The following is an 18,676-nucleotide window of genomic DNA, read 5'->3' as shown; positions in this document are numbered from 1 at the left end:
GTCACTTTAAGACCAGGTCTCAAAAGTTAATGGAGTAAATCTTGTTGTTACTACAATGCAGCAAAGGTGGGAAAGAGAAAGTCAGGGTGGATGATCAAGGTTTCCTGGATGCTGAACTTCATGCAGACAGCTAAATAGAAGCTAACATGCTACTTGCAGACAGAAAAGTTTTAGATGAGGGGAAACTCGCAGCGGAATGGCTAGCTCCTGTTTGTTAGTTATGATATTAATAGACAATAGACAATAGGTGCAGAAGTAGACCATTCGGCCCTTTGAGTCTGCACTGCCATTCTGAGATCATGGCTGATCATCTACTATCAATACCCGGTTCCTGCCTTGTCCCCATAACCCTTGATTCCCCTATCTGTAAGATACCTATCTAGCTCCTTCTTGAAAGCATCTAGAGAACTGGCCTCCACTGCCTTCTGAGGCAGCGCGTTCCACACCTCCACAACTCTCTGGGAGAAGTTGTTCCTCCTCAACTCTGTCCTAAATGATCTATCCCTTATTCTTAAACCATGCCCTCTGGTACTGGACTCTCCCAGCATCTGGAACATATTTTCTGCCTGTCTTGTCTAATCCCTTAATAATCTTATATGTCTCAATCAGATCCCCCCTCAATCTCCTTAATTCCAGCGTGTACAAGCCCGGTCTCTCTAACCCCTCTGAGTAAGACAGTCCAGACATCCCAGGAATTAACCTAGTGAACCTATGCTGCACCTCCTCCACAGCCAGGATGTCCTTCCTTAACCCTGGAGACCAAAACTGCACACAATACTCCAGGTGTGGTCTCACCAGGGCCCTGTACAAATGCAAAAGGGGACTGGACCAGTTAAATATTATTCAAAACCTCAGACCAGTTGGGTCAAGGTGAAGGAAATGAATGAAGGAGTTGAACTGTTACTTTGAGCTGGTCCAAGTGGAATGAATATTTGCCTTTCAATTAAAATCAGCCCAAAGTTGTCCAGATGCACCAAGACTGAGACGTGTGTAGAAGGGTGAAAAATGAATCTCTACATAGGAAAGTAAACAGCTCCCAACTTGTGCTAGAGGTTATCTGGTGGAAGGGGTGAAGCAGAGGACATATCCAAAGATCTTAAAACCCTTCATGATGCTCAACTCACCCAACCATTTACCTGTGTACTGCCAAATGATGAGGAAACATCAGCCTTGCCCCCTTCCCCAGTCATGTAGGGGATGTCCAACCATCTTAACCATATAATGCTAAGTGACATTGAAAAGGCTGGAAACAACTGGACAGGCAGATACAAAATGAAACACAAGCTTGGGCATGGGATCTTGTACAGGAGCTTTTATTTTTAATGCAACTGTTTGAAATTTAGCTTGAGTATCTTTCTGCATGTACTGGTGGAGTGTGGCAGCAGATGTGGCCTAGGTGGTGTACCAGAGTCTTATTCTTCAATTTTAGACACTATACAATTGACTACAAAGCAGCCATGCATTCACTGTCAAGCACAGCTTCCTATCTGTTCTCTTCCACTCCACGCGCCCCCCCCCCAACTCCCCAACAAGCCACAGGAGAAAACCAGTGATTTAAATGAAACTTTATTTTGATAAAAATATTGTACAATTCCTTTCAGAATTTCAATTGCATCGTTATCCTTAAAAATTACAATGAAATAAATAATAAATACAAAAATAAATTAGGCTCACAGAATACTTGCAACAAACATAAATAAGACCTAATTAAATATTAGGGAATCCAGCCATCACACCCAGAGGTAATTAGAAATCTCAACTTTCGATTGAACAATTTGTAGCAGTTGAAATGCAACTTCTCTCCCCCTCTTTGATCACCATTTCCCTATGCCAAAACATTTATACTAAAGTTTGAGATCCAACTATCAAAACTTCACCTTTGCATTTTGAAAAATGTTCTGCCTTTGAATGTTGTCTTCATCTGCAGTCTTGTATCTCCTAAACATCCATCTCTCCTATCCCCAAATCTGGACCTCAAATATGAGGATACAAATTTAGTGCTCATAACTGAATGCTGTCAACAAATGCACTTAGATGTGGCCTTGATCACCTCTGAATCTGATGTGCGAAAATGGGAAGCTGTCTTGGAACGTCAGTGGATGGAATTTTGTCTCATAATTTAAACATTTAGTATTGCATCTTAAATAGTAAACTGCAAATACTCCACTTTAGTGCTTCCATGAATAGACAGGGATCACTATTGGAAAATCTGGTTTCCAATCCATCCATCAAGCAGTGGAAAGAGATGCTCCACCTCACAGCAACTGCCAGAGGTTACTGCAACTGTAACATGTCATGATTTTGATCAAGATAAACCAAAACCAAGTATCAATGATTTTTAAACATGAGATTCTACAGATGCTCAAAATCTAGAGCACAATAGCCAAAATGCTGGAGAATTCAACAGGTTAGGTAGCATTATGGAAATGAATAAACAGTCTTTGTTTCAGGCCGAGACCTTTCATCAACCATGAAGAGTCTCAGCCCAAAATATCTACTGTTTATTTATTCCAATAGATGCTGCCTGACCTGCCGAGTTCCTCCAGCATTTTGGGTGCTTTGCTCTGTATCAATGATTTTTACCTGGATCCCTGTGAGATGTACAGGAAAGTTAAGTTCATGTTCATTTGTAACAAAGTCAGAATTCTAAGCAGCTGGGTATTCAGCTCATTTGAGCATTCAAGTTTACCAAAATCCATATTTATGACCAGTAGATTGTAAAAGCAAAATATTCACCAAGTCTTCATTCACAAGCAGTTTCAAAGTTTACATATAGCTTTTCAAACTTTAAGTTATAGGGCAAGACTTGGAAATATTTCAACCATCACATTGGACCATTTTTTGCTCAAGTAAAAGCAGTCGTTCTCAGGAAGGATGTAGTAAAATTTGAACATGTACATTTGCTCATGACAAACTCAAACCCAAAAGTTTAGAAAGTTGCCTAATGACATGTCAAGTTAACCACTTATCAGGACCAATTTAGTATAGAGGCCCAATTTTGTCAGATTTAGGTAGCAGTAAGTCATCCCCATTACTACCAACTAATGTCAAGAACAATTATTCTGGAAGTCCTCAAATACTAAAGGAGTCAGAAACAATTTTGATAACTCATGTTCACATCTGTTTTGATTAGTGATATATTTAAAAAATGCAAACTAAAATGACTAAGAGCTAGATTTTAAATTTTATCTACAATATTCCCTATCTCCCAATACAGCAGCAAATTTTAGCCAGACACTGGCCAGTTTGATACTGATACTCAAATACCTCAGTACCTTGCACCCCTTTAAAAACTCCATAGTAGAAGCTGTTAAATACTGTGTGGACCTCTCCCGAAGGTTTCATTTCACATTTAAGCACCAGTCTTCTGTTGCTGCAGCAGCTTCAAAGTGTACGCTAGACGATGGTGGAGGTCTTGTGAACACCCTAGTTCCATTATGGTGCTCAGTTTATACGTGCAAGCAACACGATCCTTGTTGATGTATGTAAGCAGGTAGGAATGTTCAGCTTTGCAGAGAATGAGCTTGGTATGATCCTGATAAAAGTTCACCTGAGAAAAGAGGGAGGATAATGCTTAACACGCATGATTCACAAGGGGCAGAGTGGGGACAAACAACCATCAAGCTACTTATGCTGGATGCAATTAGCCATCTTGTGCTCAAATTTCAGCACAAACTGTAAACTGCTTGGGCTTCCAATGCCAGAATTAGTTACAGAATTGCAAAAGACTTGTCTGTTGCAACTAAAAATGAAATCTCAGGCCCTTTCAAGCCTTCTTGCCCTTTGATGTATATAGCAGAAGTCAGTGATGATAGACTAAAACTAGCACAGATTCAATAATCAAAATGGAAAAGAGTATCAGGTAAATGATAAGCTATGTTAAATCGAAGGAAACTCACCTGCAAAGTGCCATTGTTGAACAGCATCAATAACGAATGATCAGTTTTAACCCACTGCAACAGGAACAAAGATGGATCTTGACAATCTTCAAGGAACGTTCTGGGCAAGTCACCTCCCTGCAAAATAAAAATAAAATTCTAATTCCCAATGAAATGTGCATCAAACACTCAAGAACAGCTTAATCCATAAGCCGCACAAGTTCGGTAGCAGATCAGGTGCTATAATTGTAGTCAGTTTTACCAGCTACACAATTTTCCAAAAGTCAAGCATTAAAGACTAATTCTTGAAAGCTACAATAAAAAAAGGTTACACTTACATCCATTAAGTTTTCCTCCATGTAGTTGGCAAAATAGCCGACGATTGTCATCTGTTTGACCAGCTGCTCTGGGATTGCAGAGGCAGAGAAGGAAAAGTGCTGGTTGTTACTGAGGTAATAATATATATTCCTGAGGAAAGAATTGGGTGGAAGTTCAGTCTAGGGAATATGACAAGGTTACAATGACTTTCTATGCTGAAAAGACAAAACAATATAGACCAAAAAACCCTGAACAATTTGTGCCTTTTTCTTTTGAAAAGAAAGTTACGTGCTGAGACAATGAAGGACATGAGCCATCAGCAGGAAAATGGCAGTGTAGATAGGCATCTTAGCAACAAGTTGGGATACCCATGTTGTATAATTATTACCTTAAAAACACAGGGAGGACCTGATACTCGTATGTTCTAAACATGGATTATGTATTTGGACACACCTAACTTGTGGAAATAGCCATTTTCAATCTCCTCTGCAGTAGAGAGCAACAGCGTACAGAGCTGCTAACTTGACTCCAGCAAATTCACTAATTCTAACCCTGGGAGTTTACCCAGTAAATGCTCTGGTTTCCTCCTGCATCCCAAAGACACAAAACTGACAATCTGGCAGCCTTGCAACATGCTGGTGCTGGAGTAGCAGACTTTCCAAATATCACCCATTAATGACCCAGCATTTTTCACTTTAAACATGTCATAGTAGCACATTTTATGCCAAGTTTGGAGAACAGGAAATGTTCAAGTATCGTGACTGCAAACATAGACATGCATCCGACCCCCTGGTGCTCTAGGTCTCATCTTTGGGTCTGATAGTTTACCTGGTTCACGATCCTTACTGTTTTATCACTTGCATTCAGAGATCCCCAGCTCATATTCTAGACTGAAGAAATCGGTGTTGACTAGTATTTCTGAACTAGAAGCTGGATAATGGGAGTTCTACGGTACTGGCTATTATACTGACTATAGTGACTTCCTTCTACCGTAAGTACTTGGCAGAAGACTTGGGATGAAAACATGAGAAAAGGTTATACAAAATGAGTTGAAGAATGGATGTAATTATTCAAAGACAGTACAAACTCAGGTAAACCATCTTGTTCATAAAACATTCCACTGGAAGATTTATTCACCTTCTGTCAGTAGAGAGGCTCATATGGGTTCCATCATTGAACAGGACACCAATGCTGCGATTGGACAATTGATAGCCAAAGCCGTATTTATTTGAATAATCAACCCATTTGGTGACCCATAAAAAAGGTTTGGATCTATGAAGGCCTTGTCCTACTGGGTTCTTTCTAGCTGTTTTAAAAGAAACAGAAAACAGGAATTGCTCATTAGTACAAACGATAAAGATACTGGGTACATACAAGCTTCAACCATGAAGACATTACTCTGAAATAGCAAGACTAAGGTAGATTCAGACTGACATGTAGAAATATCCAGGTCAATTTCCACAGGCTGCACTGTTCTTGCAGCCTTGCGCCGATCTTAAACCAATCTTACTGCAAATTATCTTGAGAATATGCTGGTGTCCACAAGGTTTAAAGTTCACAAGATACTTGGATGATTTTATTAAGGTTTCAGCTTCCAGTTTTTATAACAATAAATGTGTTTAAGTTGCTTTCCACCCGAGAATTTGAATTGCTCAAGCAGTTTGACAAAACCATCCTGCTGAACTGGCAGCAATTTAAATTGGAATTGTTCATGAAAGTGGACAAGTTTCTAACCACAGTGTTCAAGCCCACAGATCATTTCATCTGGGACTTTTGTACAATCCCTTAGACAACTCATCAGTAGGATGATGGCCTGCACAATAAGATTTGTCCTCTGGGGGTGATTGCAAAAGATGCCTGACTAGTAAGAACAAATGAGTTCTTCGACAAATGATTCTCTCCAACTTAAAGTTACCTGGTCAGTTACCCCTTTTTTGAATGAATATTATCTGGCAGAACAGCAAATGCGTTAAGAAATGCAACTCAACTGATTCAGACAGAAACTTGCTATTCCGAAGACAACCAAAAAACAGTAAAAGATTAGAAGCAGGATTAAAATTCAAATGTGAAGATCTTTCATTACTCAGAATCCTGCACCTTTATTTTGTATCAAAATCTAAACATCAAAGTGACACTTACCTGATGGCATTGCTGAAAGACAACTTTTGAGAATGTGGGTAGCAGCATCTGCCATTTGCTGAGCTATGGGCCCTTCTTCAGCAGCTGCAAGAATATAAAGTAAGCTAATTGAGAACATTGCTTCATTTATTATAAAGCTAGCAGCTCAAACCATCACTGGGTATTATAGCACATTGGCAAGAAACAGGTTGCTTTGCGCAAAAAAAAAATCAGAATGATTCTGACTGCTGTTGTGCGAGGAGATTCAGCACAGATTCCCTGAAGCTCAACTGAAAGCTGCAACTTATCATGTGGAAAGATGGAGGGAACTTCAGTCAGCGGCTGTCAAAAGGAAACTTAAATTTGTCAAATGATAAAACTCAAGAAATATTTAAGGGCTAAGAGATCAGCTTGCGATTCAAAAGCATGAATAAAATTGAGGGCAAGTTATTACTTTTATTTGAAGCTGAAATAGGCCAGAACTCCAAGAGGACAATTCAAAGTGGGCACTAATGCAAGTTAATACAGAAGCAAGAGCTCATAACCTAAAAGACATGCTGGTAAAAATCTAAACTGAAAAGCAAACAGCACAAAGAAAGCCAAATCTATACACTTCTATTTCTAATACAGCAGTTAATGATATTCAGCTACAAGATAATAAATTCTTTTAAAATGATCCAACTTACATTGACAATTGGCACCAGATCCTCGACATGGTTCGTTGATAGTTCTTCTCGACTCCATCTCTATTTTTTCCTTTTGTGAAGAGTTTGACATTGGGCCTGAAGGAAGTGCTGTCTGAAGAAAATAGATGAGCAACAATTAATATACAACAGAAGGCTATGACAAAGCACTCCATTCTCATTTTCCTATGCTCACAGGAATTAAGTTTTCACAATTTATAACCTATGCCCAGAACATTCCCTTCTATTGAGAGGGGTACAAGAGGCTGAAAACGCACAGTGATTTGGGAACAGCTTCATCCCCTTTGCCATCAGATTTCTGAATGGTTCATGAACACCACTGCACGATTCCTTTCTGAATTAATTTATAATATTTTTATGAGTTTGCACAATTGCTGCTGCAAAGCAAATTTCATGACATACAAGTCTACGAGAATAAACCAGATCCTGATACCAGTAGGACAGAATAGGCCTGAAAAAGATTTGGGTATAGGTTTTCTTGTAAATACTAGTTTTCCTTGACCAAATACTGATTAAGCACTGTGTTGTTTGTAATACAGTGTTTGCATTATTAAAATTTAGGTCAAGTACATATACAGGAAGCCAGGGCAGTTTGAAGAAACAATTTTCCCTCATCTCATTTCACATACTGCTCTTCATGACTCATTCTGACCTCAGCATAATGATTAGCATGAACATTTACAGACTCATTTTTGCAAGAGTTCTTTTTTGATCTTTTGTCTTTAAAGAATTACAATATCCATAATGGCACATTTTGCATTATGACATCAGAGAAGTACAGAAACCTTCCGATTTAGAAGTGGAAAATATGCCAAATGTACTCTAGGTTTCTTTTGTTCCACACACTTTAAGTATGAGGCTTGGTAATCCTTTAACAATGGTCTCAATGTTACGGCCATTAAAAAAAATTGAGGTCTTGGTGGCAGGTAAAATAAAGACTAAGCAACATTGCAGATAGGGGCAAAATGAGTAACCGGTAATCCCAATTTGACAATAAGTAAATTCACCAAGTCTGGATCTGACCACATAGTGCAGGATAATTAAGGAGACTGCCAAACAAGGACAATTGCACAAACTAGGAAGTCTGAGGGAAGGAAAGAAAGTTAATTTTCTATAACCTTGGTTGAACTTTGGCTGAGTATTTTTGTATTTGTACAATACAAAAATAACCCAAATGCAGCAAAAAGGAAGTTCTGATATTTCTGGTGATAGCCTTTCATCACAAATGGGAATGGGCTGTGGCCATTTACTAGGTCGGAGAGAAGCAGTTTAAATACAGGAAGCAGGTAGGCAAAGCTAACTAAAATGTGTGATAAGATGGAAACAGGAAAGTGATTCATGCAAGATCAGAAAGTAAAGCATTCTCAACATAGTGTTGCTACCTCAGTTGCATTTTCAGCCCTGCAGCTTGTCTGTCTATGAATAGAGGTCTTCATAAGATCTGCAGCAAGCTTGGAGATCTCGTCCTTCTCCATACACAGGGTTTTGGTACCTGGAAATAAAAACTGGAATTAGACAATATGCTATGCCAGCAGTCTAAAATACAAGACTAGTCACTAGATAATTTTCCTCTGTATAAAGATTAAAACTTCCTTCTCCAGAAGCAAATCTATTATTAGATCTTCTAGATGGGGAAAAACCTAATGTACAAATTTGTATGCAACACATCAGGTTTGTTGATATCTTGATGGCCAAGGATGAAGGTCATAGTCACATTGTGTACATATGACTTTTTTAAATAAATGGAAGTAATACTCTCACTCCAGCTAAGAAAGAAACTTTGACAGGTGAATTTTTGAACTAGGAGTACCATTTAAATGTCTACCAGAGACAGATAGTAATAAAAATCTTTCTGCCGTCAACAGTTGTTTATCAGGGAAGTCCAATTTCCTTATTCCCTTGCTGTTCAAATTTCCATTAATCTCAGCCTCAGTACATGCCCAGCTGCACTTCCATACCATTCTAGAGAAGTAAGAAAATACAAAGTCTCAGCCCTCTACATAAACCACGTCATCTCAGATCCAGATATCCATACTAAAGGCTTTGATTGCTACCCATTTTAAGCAAAGAGCTCCTCATGAGCCAACCAAGATATTGAAAGATTTTTATGATCAAGTGCTCACAAAAGTAACTACTGAATACTTCTAGTTGTTCAAATTCTAAGCTTTGAAGCTTTCAAAAATCAAATTTCTAATACAAAATTTGAAGAGAGTCCTGATGTATTATTTAAGTATATCGATATGGTCACCAACCTATTGCTTTCTTTTTCCTGAAGAAAGCCTCTGTAAACTTTTTGAAGAAGTTTTTCGTAGGAACTGGACCACTCAACTCAGGTGCCATTGTGCAGCTGCTGGGATGGAGCACGTCAGGTGTAAAACCCTGGAGGGAGAAATTAGGACATTGTCACTCAGGCAGAAATAACAATTTACCACCAAAACATCAGATCAGAACTGCATAGTCCTGCAGGTCTGAAAGTTTAGTTACATAAATTTAAATTTCGTTAGTAAAAAATGCTGTTTAATCCCGTAAAATACTGACAAAAGTTCATTGATTCAGCAAACCATCAGCAGCATTGTAGGCTTCCCATAAAGCTACAAAATAGATATTCCCCAGTTTGTGAGCCAATTGGTATCTCTTGAAGTGCATACCCAAATTATTTGATATTGCTACGAGTTAACTAGACAATCAAAAATCACTCAAATATTCCACACTCCTTTTCATACTGCTACATTCGATTTAAAATTAGTCAATTTGACATTTTATAATTAGATTTGGCATCCTGATCAGTAGCATTAAGTCAGCCAACCACACATTATTTTTAGAAGTATTCTCACTTTTGCAAAAAAGTCATGATTCAAAATTGCATCAAGCGTAGGACGCTGTTCTGGATTCTTCTTCAGGATGCTACCAATGAGGTCCTTTGCAGCAACGGAGAAGGAAGAGGGCATGGTGTATTCAGCAGCTCGAATACATCTGTAAGTGTCTTTGAGGTCAGAGGTCTCAAATGGTGGCCGGCCAAATAACATAGTGTACCTGAATACAGAGACATTGTTCGTCAGTCTCAGAACCAAAACATTTGAACGCTCAGTGCACATTTTGCATTGCCATATGTTTTGCTGCACAGGTGACCTAGGCTGAGGCTTAGCTCATCATTAAGACCAAAAGACTGTAAAACATAGGAGTGTAACTAGGTCACTTGACCCATTGGGTCCACTCTGCCATTCCACCTTGGCTGATTTATCACCACTCTGCTTTCTCCCCAGAACCTTTGATGCCCTTTACTAAATAAGAAACTATCAACCTTCACTTTAAATATATCCAATGACTTTGCTTCCAAGTCTGGGGTAATGAATTCTACAGGTTCACTCTGGTTAAAGAAATCCCCCTCATCTGTTCTAAAGGGAAGTACTTGCATACCATACATTTGGAAAACGCCAATACAGGAACTCTAGACTTGAAGATTACAACAAAGCAAGGATAGATGCAAAACATTAAGCCCTCCCAGGTACCCAGTGGATCCTAAATACCAGAGCATGCTTGGCTGCTTTCTAAAGTTATTTCTCTACAAGGATAGACCTCAAAGGATAAAGCGGCAGGATTAGTTTTCTTTAAACAGGGGCCATTGTATAGATTATAGTGTATCTATCAGCATTCAGATTGAATTTAATTCTCCCATAATACCTATAACAACATTCAACCATAAAGATACTCTGCAGATGCTTGAAATCCGGAATAACACATAAAACTTGATTGCTGTTTGTTGCTAATTCTTCAGAAGCATACTGACATATAACTAAACTTCAATGCAAGCAGCAAATCTGCACAGGAAGTCGTGGCTCGGCTGTTGATGTAAAACTTGCTAACTCTGCAAACTAATCAAGATCTTTGTTAAAAATAGTTAGCTTTGCAGCGGTTTGTCACTTCTCCCATCAATATTGCTTTAGGTGTCTTGTTAAAGAACTCACATTACACAGCCCAGGGACCAGATGTCAGCCTCCGGACCATGACCTTGTTTGTTTAATACCTCTGGCGCCAAGTAGTTTGGGGTTCCACAGATTGTCCTAAAAAAAAAAAATAAAAAAAGGAAATGAAGTTTATAATTGCAGCACAAATGGCTTTCTGATACATTTTCAAAGTAGTAACTCTGGTGTTACTACAATTCAAGTGTTCTCAGCAGACAAAATACTTCCTTACAGGCACTGAACTATTCTGGGTCTAAAAGCTTGTTCAGATCAGTGCTCCATTCAGTCTAAGGTTAACTCAATGCAACATTTGTTGTTGATAACCTGGACACGTCACCATTAGAAAACTTTGTTTCTCTAACCCTAATGGTTTTCCTTTCCAACACTGATCCAAATCAGTTTCAAGCAGAGAATGTCTGCTTTATTTAGGGGAAAAAAAAACAGTAGCTGCTTTGAGACCAATTATGAGATATTATCTTCCATCCTCCCGCTCTCCCCACGCCAAGTGCCCTATAATCTCACTGCACATGCAAAACAAAAATCATACCTCTTTCTCTGATCGACAGGTAGCAGCTTGGTTGCCAGGCCAAAGTCACCAACTTTTACCTCCATGTTATCATTAATAAAGAAATTACCTATTGAAGAACAAACATTGAAAAATTGACTTGAAGTTTCATTTTATTGTCAAAATGTTGTACACTTCAGTTGGAAAAAATATTACAAGATCCAAAACAAGTTCCTCAAATAGAGAATGACATGTTGATACAAATGTAGTTCATAAGGCTATTTGAACCACTCCACTCACCAGCTCTAACCCTACCCTTACAGGTTAAGTATTCAATGAGGCTTTTTCAGCACCAACTCATTCAGCACAGTTCCAGTCTCCGACCACTATAGACAACTGCTTTCTGAACTTCTACATGCCAGTCAAGCCATTTAAATAGTCAATTATGCTCCAAAATTTAAATGTGGTATTTCAGTTTGATTTGAATCTTATCAAATGCATAACCCTATCAGTCTCGTAATTACTTTGCCAGTTCACTATTGTCTCACACTTCCAGGAAAATAGATCCTTCACACTCACCCCGTCTTAATTATACCCCTCTTCTCCAAGCTGCATCTTCCACATGGTAGCATAGTGGTTAATAGCACTTTACAGTACAGGTGATCTGGGTTCAGTTTCTGCCGCTGCCTGTTAAGGAGTTTGTACATTCTCCCCATGACCATGCGGGTTTCCTCTCGGTCCAAAGATATATCTCAAAACTAACCAGGGAAATTCAACAGCTAACAGGACAATTAGTGTTTTTAACGCAACGTTTACTTTAGGTCACAGTGGCTGCAAATTACAATAATGTGATACTGGAATCAATCCATCTCCTTCAGAATGACTTTCAGTAACTCCCAAATGAGTCAGAATAGAACCCATTTCATGCAGTCACTTTGCTCAGCAAATGGTCATTAGTCAGATTGAGCTGGCAAGCTACTATACTGAAAGAAAGCAAAGGGGAAATAAGCACTAATCATGCCCTTTCTCTCATAGTCACACTCCCACCAGGAATCACTATTTAAGAACATAGCAATTTTCCTCCACAATGAACAAAAGCATGAAAAGCAGCATTTTCTTTTAAAAATTGGTGCAAGATCAACACCAAACTGCAGACCTACGACCTGCATTATAGTGATACAAGCTCAGTGGCTTCCATTATTTATGATTATACAAACCTAGTTTGAGGTCTCTGTGAAGAATATCCCGAACATGGAGGTACCTGAGACCCAATATAATCTGTCTGAGGTAATACCGGACTTCTGGCTCAGTTAATGTTTTTCTTGCTTTCAGTATGTGCGCTAATGACTGAAGAACAGAAATGCAAGTTAAGCAATGATTGCAACTTTATAGGAGCTTTTGTATTTTCAGACTAGCAAATTCTGAAACCAAAACTAAGTGTTAAGTTGCTTTGTCCATGACATCCTGTCCTTTGTGTTGCTGATCAAATTAACTTTTCAATACCAGTCAACAAAAGATGTCAGAGCAAGCAATCATGCAATTAAATGCTAATTTGATCCTCCAAAGTCACATACTGTTAATATAACCATGTTAACTTTACTTAATGTTCTGTGTAAAATGGTACTCACCTTATGACTGCAGTGCTCTAGAAAGATATAAATATTTTCATCATCTTCAAAGCTATGGTAGAATTTCACAATATATTTATTGGATAGGGATTTGTGGAGTTCAATCTCTTTTTCAATCTGCAAAATAAGGTTACCAGTAAACCACAGTGCAGCTAGATGTCCATATACAAAACCAAACTGGAAAAAAGACTTATTTTATTTGGGGGTACAGTGTGAAACAACGACCCACACCACCCAGCAACTCACTGATTTAACACTAGCCTAGTAATATAGCTCAAATCTTTCCTTTGGAATCCATAAATCTTGCTACTCTGGATGCTTTCAAAAAAGAGATGGATAGAGCTCTTAAAGATAGTGGAATCATAGGTTATGGGGATAAGGCAGGAACTGATCAGCCATGATCATAGTGAATGGCGGTGCTGGCTCAAAGGGCCAAATGGCCTAACTCCTGCACCTATTGTCTATAAGATACCGGTCTATTTACTGATATTAAGATCATCTGAAATATCAACCCTTCAGGGAGGTTGCTGGAAATATTCGCTCATGGAAGGAGAAACAGTATGACAAACTAATGGACAACCATCGAACCATTACTGTTGTATTTAGAAGAGACCGACAGCTGAACTAAGTGTGTGGGGGGGGGGGGGGCAGTAGGACCTAAACAGCACATACGGGAGGGGTGAGGGGAGGGTAGGGCTGGGAAGAGGAAAGGAGACAGGGTGGTAGGGTTTCCTTTGCTTTTTGCTTGTTTACTATACATACATTCATTTGACTTTCATTATGTTGTTATAAGAAAGAAAAGAAAAAAGAAGCATTGTACTTTAGGACATTGTCAGTTGTGGTTAAGCTGATGTTGCTTCACAATAAGAACATTGGAAACCAACTAATGGACAACCACCTTAAAAAGGCCATTTAACATTCTCCAAAGAACATTGTCTGAGACGCTATTGTTTATCTCACAGAATTTTCATACCCATTTGAAAACTACTGCAAGGACAGGCATAGGTGCAAGGCAGATACTACAATAACACAGGGAAGAAGATTAATAATTGGGGGGTGTCCACAGTTTATTCTTACCTTTTCTTTTTGGTGAGGCTTTGATACTCTGGAATGTGGAATAACTTTAACTGCATATATTTTGTTACTGGAAAGATCAGTCATTTCATAGCATCTTGCAAATCCACCCTAAAGAAAAATAGACAAAATTCTAGTACCTTTTCTGATGCTCTCCGCCCCATAACAAAATTGATAGGCCAAAAGAGAATTGCATTGCATGTACATAACAAGTTAAGCCGCCATTATAATCACACTTTATCCCCTCTATTTGAAGTTGGAAATGCCCAAAGAATGTTACACTGTACTTTCCATGAGACCATTTTAGAAGCTGGGAAAGTATATTAAAAAATAAAATACTAAAGTTATGACAAAGTGGAGTCGACGTTTCAGATCAAATGCATGATGAAAAGTCTATTTAAACTTTTCACCTTTTCTCTTCCAGAGAAAGTCTGACCAGCTGACTACTTCCAGTGTAAAAAATCTGGACACCAGTAATCTGAACAATGTTAAAGGACATTCCTCTAGGTCAACTATTATTTCAAACTTTGTAAGAGGAATGTTTAAGTGCTAATCAGCCCTTCTATACGAAATGTAGAGATTGTCCACATATCTGGGGAGAATAAGAACGCTCGTTTAGATTTGTTTCAGCAAGGCCATCTGGTGTGAGAATTCAAATTTAAATTTAGCCAGCAGGCTCAACAGCAACTTCCAGGTGTTTAATATTCGCGCACTCACCTAACAGATAGCTGATGCTTTAAGAAAACATCGTGTCAATAGCGATCTGCGTTATGCAAAGATGAAACCCCATTCAGTACAGGAGGCATTTACATCAACACCATAACTGAACAATGGGGAACAACACTGAACGCCCTGAAAATATTCCACAACTATGCACCCACTATTTAGACCATTAAACCAATTTACAGTGCTGGCAATACTCCAACTGACCCATTAAAAAATGAGACAGCTTATCTTTCAGGTGTAGACATAGTCGAGGAAAGCTCACACCCATGTCTCATGCCTCCCCCCATACTGCCAGGACTATAACCTTTGATTTCTGTTCCTACAGCATTCACCAATCGCAAGCACGTCTCGGAAACAGTAAATTCTCATTTCCGCATATTTTTGGGGTCTGCTTATTTATACTTAGCGCAACGCTGGCTCCTGATCTAACAACTGGCTTTCTACATTTTCCATAGGCGACACAGTAGGTTCTTTCAGCTAAGTAATGCGAACACTATTAGTATACTGCACAAGGGCACTTGTATGCTTGATAATAATTGCGAGCAATTCCTGAGGCTATTCTACAATATACAAAAGGCGTTATAAGAGGACAAGATTTAGAATGCATTGAGCTGATAGGTTAAATTAAAAAAATAACTGCTCGCGGTGTGGAGGGGAGAATTACAAGTGCCCTGTGCAATGCCAGGAATAGCTGCTCTCTCCCCATCGCCCGAAGATAGATGGAAAGAGTTTCCATTCTTCCCACAGGCAGCATTCAGATTCAGCACACGTGGCAGAACCCATTTGCTGATGCAACTCGACCTCAACTATAGGTCTTTCGTATCAATCCTTTACAAAACGGTCTAAAATTTGAACCCATTTCGCAAAAGATTCTCAACCCCCAAAGCCAGACTAAAGAATCCCCAGAGAGGCCATTCACACATCTGCAAGCTAGCGACTTGATTCAGAAGATTTCTCCTGACAGAGCAGCAAGTCGGAGATGAAAAGGAGTCCTGTAACAGCACGTCTCCACTTCACTAAACCCACAATATTACAGAACGGCCAGCGGGGAGAGAAGGGGGCAGTGTTCCCTTCCACCGGTTAATCACCCCGCCCTCTCAATCGCTTGTATCTTTCGATCACCCCTTATCTATTATGAGTGGTGATTGATGGACACCGCCCGAGAGGATAGCATTTACCAGAAGGGAAGCTCTGGGTCGTGGAAATTAAATATTCACCGCCAGCTTCGACCGGGTGTTGCTTATTCATCAAATGTCTGCAGATGAGATTCACTCTGCAGCCTGCAACATTAATGCAATGCCTCATCACTCCCAGCAATTCAACAATTTCATGCCTTCCTAGCCTCGTTTGGGATCAGCAAGTAGAAATAGTTAAAAAAAACACTTAAATCACACGATATACTCTCGAGCATCTTACTTTAATAGCTGTCTTAGTATGGATGGTCATTATTCACTGAGCATATCAATAGTAACACTAACAAAAATACAAACATGAAACTTAATTTCAACATTCTGGAGCTAATTTTCCTTTAAAACGATTTTTCCCTGTCAACTCATCAATAGACCTTCAAAGTTTTTTTTTAATTCTCATTTAACTGCATTCAACAAGCAATTGCCATTTCGTTCGCAGCCTAAACAAGTTTCTGTAAATCTATGACCTCAGAAAACGAGGTCGCATTCAAATAGAATATCTCAAGCCTCGGGGTGTATCTTTAATCTGCACCGGAGAAACTCAGTCAGTATTTTCTAAAGATTAAGTGCTTTTTTTTTGCATAGCTGTACCTTTCCAAGCAGGCGCCCTCGGCAATAACATTTGCCGGTTTTTGGAGCCGTAACCATTCGACACAATTCCGGCTTCTCCCGGCCGGTTTTAGAACGCAAACAGCCTCCACCTGAAGCTTTCTGAACTTCTGAAGTCATCCCTCAGATTTCTATATAACACAATTAATCCGCAAAGCTCCACAATACCACCACACGCTCCCTAAAATCCGACTAAACACGTGGCTGGGGAATCCCTCCCGCATTTTTATACGACTCGGCTTCTCTAGCTACGTCATAGAGGCGGAATACCAGCTGGTGGGCGTGGTTATGACGTCTCACGAAAGTTTCATTGGTGAATCTTCATCCGTACCCTATAATTGGCTGATGGGTACAAGGAGCTGGAATGTGGGCGCGTCTATGCCCCATCTCCTGGATTACTATTGGTGATGGAAAGTCTCTAAACAAACATCCGCCTCTACTGAAATGGAAGAAATCGAACTTTCCTTTCATACAATTCTGTTCAGGTTATGAAAAGTGGGTTTTTTTACTTCGTAAATATTAATCCCCCACCTCCAGAAATTAGTCTTGCACATCAGCAATATTATAAAAAAAATGTGAATACGCAAAGTTTATTTTCTCAAATGTTGCTCATCGCCCCAGCAACAAAAATCGGTGATTTTTGACAGCTCAGAAAATCTGATCTTTGCGACTTTAAACCATAGCGGAACAAAGTCAGTCAAAACTCCAACCACACGAAAAGTAGCAACGAGTGACTCCAAGCAACCAAAAGAGAAAAGAAACAAATTGGAGGCACAAGAGATTCTGCAGATGCTGGAAATCTTGAGCCACGCACTCAAAATGCGGGAGGAACTCAGCGTCTATGGAGGGAAATGAACAGTCGACGTTTCGGGCGAGATCCCTCATCATGACCAAAGTTAACTGAGCAGAGATGTAAAATATTATAGTCCATTGAATGATCTCTCCCATTTGTATATAACGCTTTCACCCATTTATGTCATCGGCTTTTTTTGCGAAATGGTTGTTATGTGGCTTTTCTGCACAGTAACGATATTAAAGTAACGTTAGCAACAAGACAAAGAGCTCTTCCTTTGTGTGACAGTTGACCCCTTCACATGTCCATGCTATCTTCCACAGTTTTGTTACAGCCTCCTTTTTCCCTCTCCTGAGAAACTCGTGTTTAACTTTGTTTCAGTCTGGGATGTAGATGGCGAGGTTAATATGTTCTGCCTGTTCCTATTGTCATTCAGCTAAATGGTTTGCTCGGTCTTTTCAGTGACCTATGGTTGCTTCACTATGGTGGAATGTTTCTTAGAGATACATTCGGGATTATCTCATAAAACGAGTCTACCATTCAAACCAATAATCACACAATTTAAGTAACGCATTTGGTAATCTTGCCCAGTCTTTTCACATACATTCACTATTCCCGGAACACAGAAAAGATTAGTATTAGTTTTTTAGTGCTGGAGAGCCCTCTATTGGTTGTCATTTTTCTCCCTCGGGAATCCGAATCCTGGTGTTTGGCATTTTTTGTTTGCCTGTATATAACAAAACAAAAAAAAAATCGTGGTCAAATAATGACAATACAGTCGTCACTTACTGATTTAATGGATCACTGCTCCTGTGATTTCCAAGTGGAAATAAGTTGTAGAAACTTGTAATATCAGTCAGGTCCAGCATGGTACCAGCCCCCGTAGTATCCAAGACATCTTTAAGGAGCGGTGCCTTAAGAAAACGGTGTCCATCATTAAGGACCCCATCACCCAGGGCATGGCGCCTTCTCATTGTTACCTTCGGGATGGAGGTACAGCACCCTGAAGGCACACACTCAGCGACTCAGAAACAGCTTCTTCCCCTCTGCCATCCGATTTCCAAATGGACATTGAACCCATGAACGCTACCTCACTACTTTTTTTTTATTTCTTTTTGTTTACACTGCTTATTTTAACTTACCGTAACTATTTAATAGACATATTTACTTA

At 39.3% G+C, this 18,676-nt stretch overlaps 1 protein-coding gene across 1 annotated transcript; it reads right to left on the bottom strand.

Annotated features, from left to right (window-relative positions):
- Positions 1 to 1,574: 1,574 nt before the first annotated feature.
- On the bottom strand, positions 1,575 to 16,897 carry LOC140205845 (serine/threonine-protein kinase PLK2-like). Its single transcript, XM_072273623.1, has 15 exons — positions 16,695 to 16,897; positions 14,191 to 14,298; positions 13,114 to 13,230; positions 12,703 to 12,832; positions 11,528 to 11,615; positions 10,984 to 11,079; positions 9,853 to 10,051; positions 9,271 to 9,397; positions 8,401 to 8,510; positions 7,001 to 7,112; positions 6,336 to 6,419; positions 5,334 to 5,502; positions 4,217 to 4,346; positions 3,900 to 4,016; positions 1,575 to 3,550 (listed from the first exon to the last, which is right to left on the bottom strand). Exons 1-15 carry the CDS (start codon positions 16,830 to 16,832, stop codon positions 3,353 to 3,355), a joined length of 1,923 nt encoding a protein of 640 aa, XP_072129724.1. The 5' UTR covers positions 16,833 to 16,897; the 3' UTR covers positions 1,575 to 3,352.
- Positions 16,898 to 18,676: the final 1,779 nt, after the last annotated feature.

The sequence above is a fragment of the Mobula birostris genome, chromosome 12, assembly GCF_030028105.1.
Source record: "Mobula birostris isolate sMobBir1 chromosome 12, sMobBir1.hap1, whole genome shotgun sequence".
In the NCBI taxonomy this organism is placed as follows: domain Eukaryota; kingdom Metazoa; phylum Chordata; class Chondrichthyes; order Myliobatiformes; family Myliobatidae; genus Mobula; species Mobula birostris.
Note: the sequence above shows the minus strand (reverse complement) of the source record. Positions and strands in the feature narration are given on the sequence as shown.

Excerpts from the sequence above, each read along its gene's own strand:
- LOC140205845 (XM_072273623.1), bottom strand. The coding sequence starts at position 16,832 with ATGACTTCAGAAGTTCAGAAAGCTTCAGGTGGAGGCTGTTTGCGTTCT. Across the intron at positions 12,833-13,113 it reads TAGAGCACTGCAGTCATAAG|TCATTAGCGCACATACTGAA; the intron begins GTGAGTACCATT and ends TCTGTTCTTCAG. Across the intron at positions 7,113-8,400 it reads GGGCTGAAAATGCAACTGAG|ACAGCACTTCCTTCAGGCCC; the intron begins GTAGCAACACTA and ends TATTTTCTTCAG.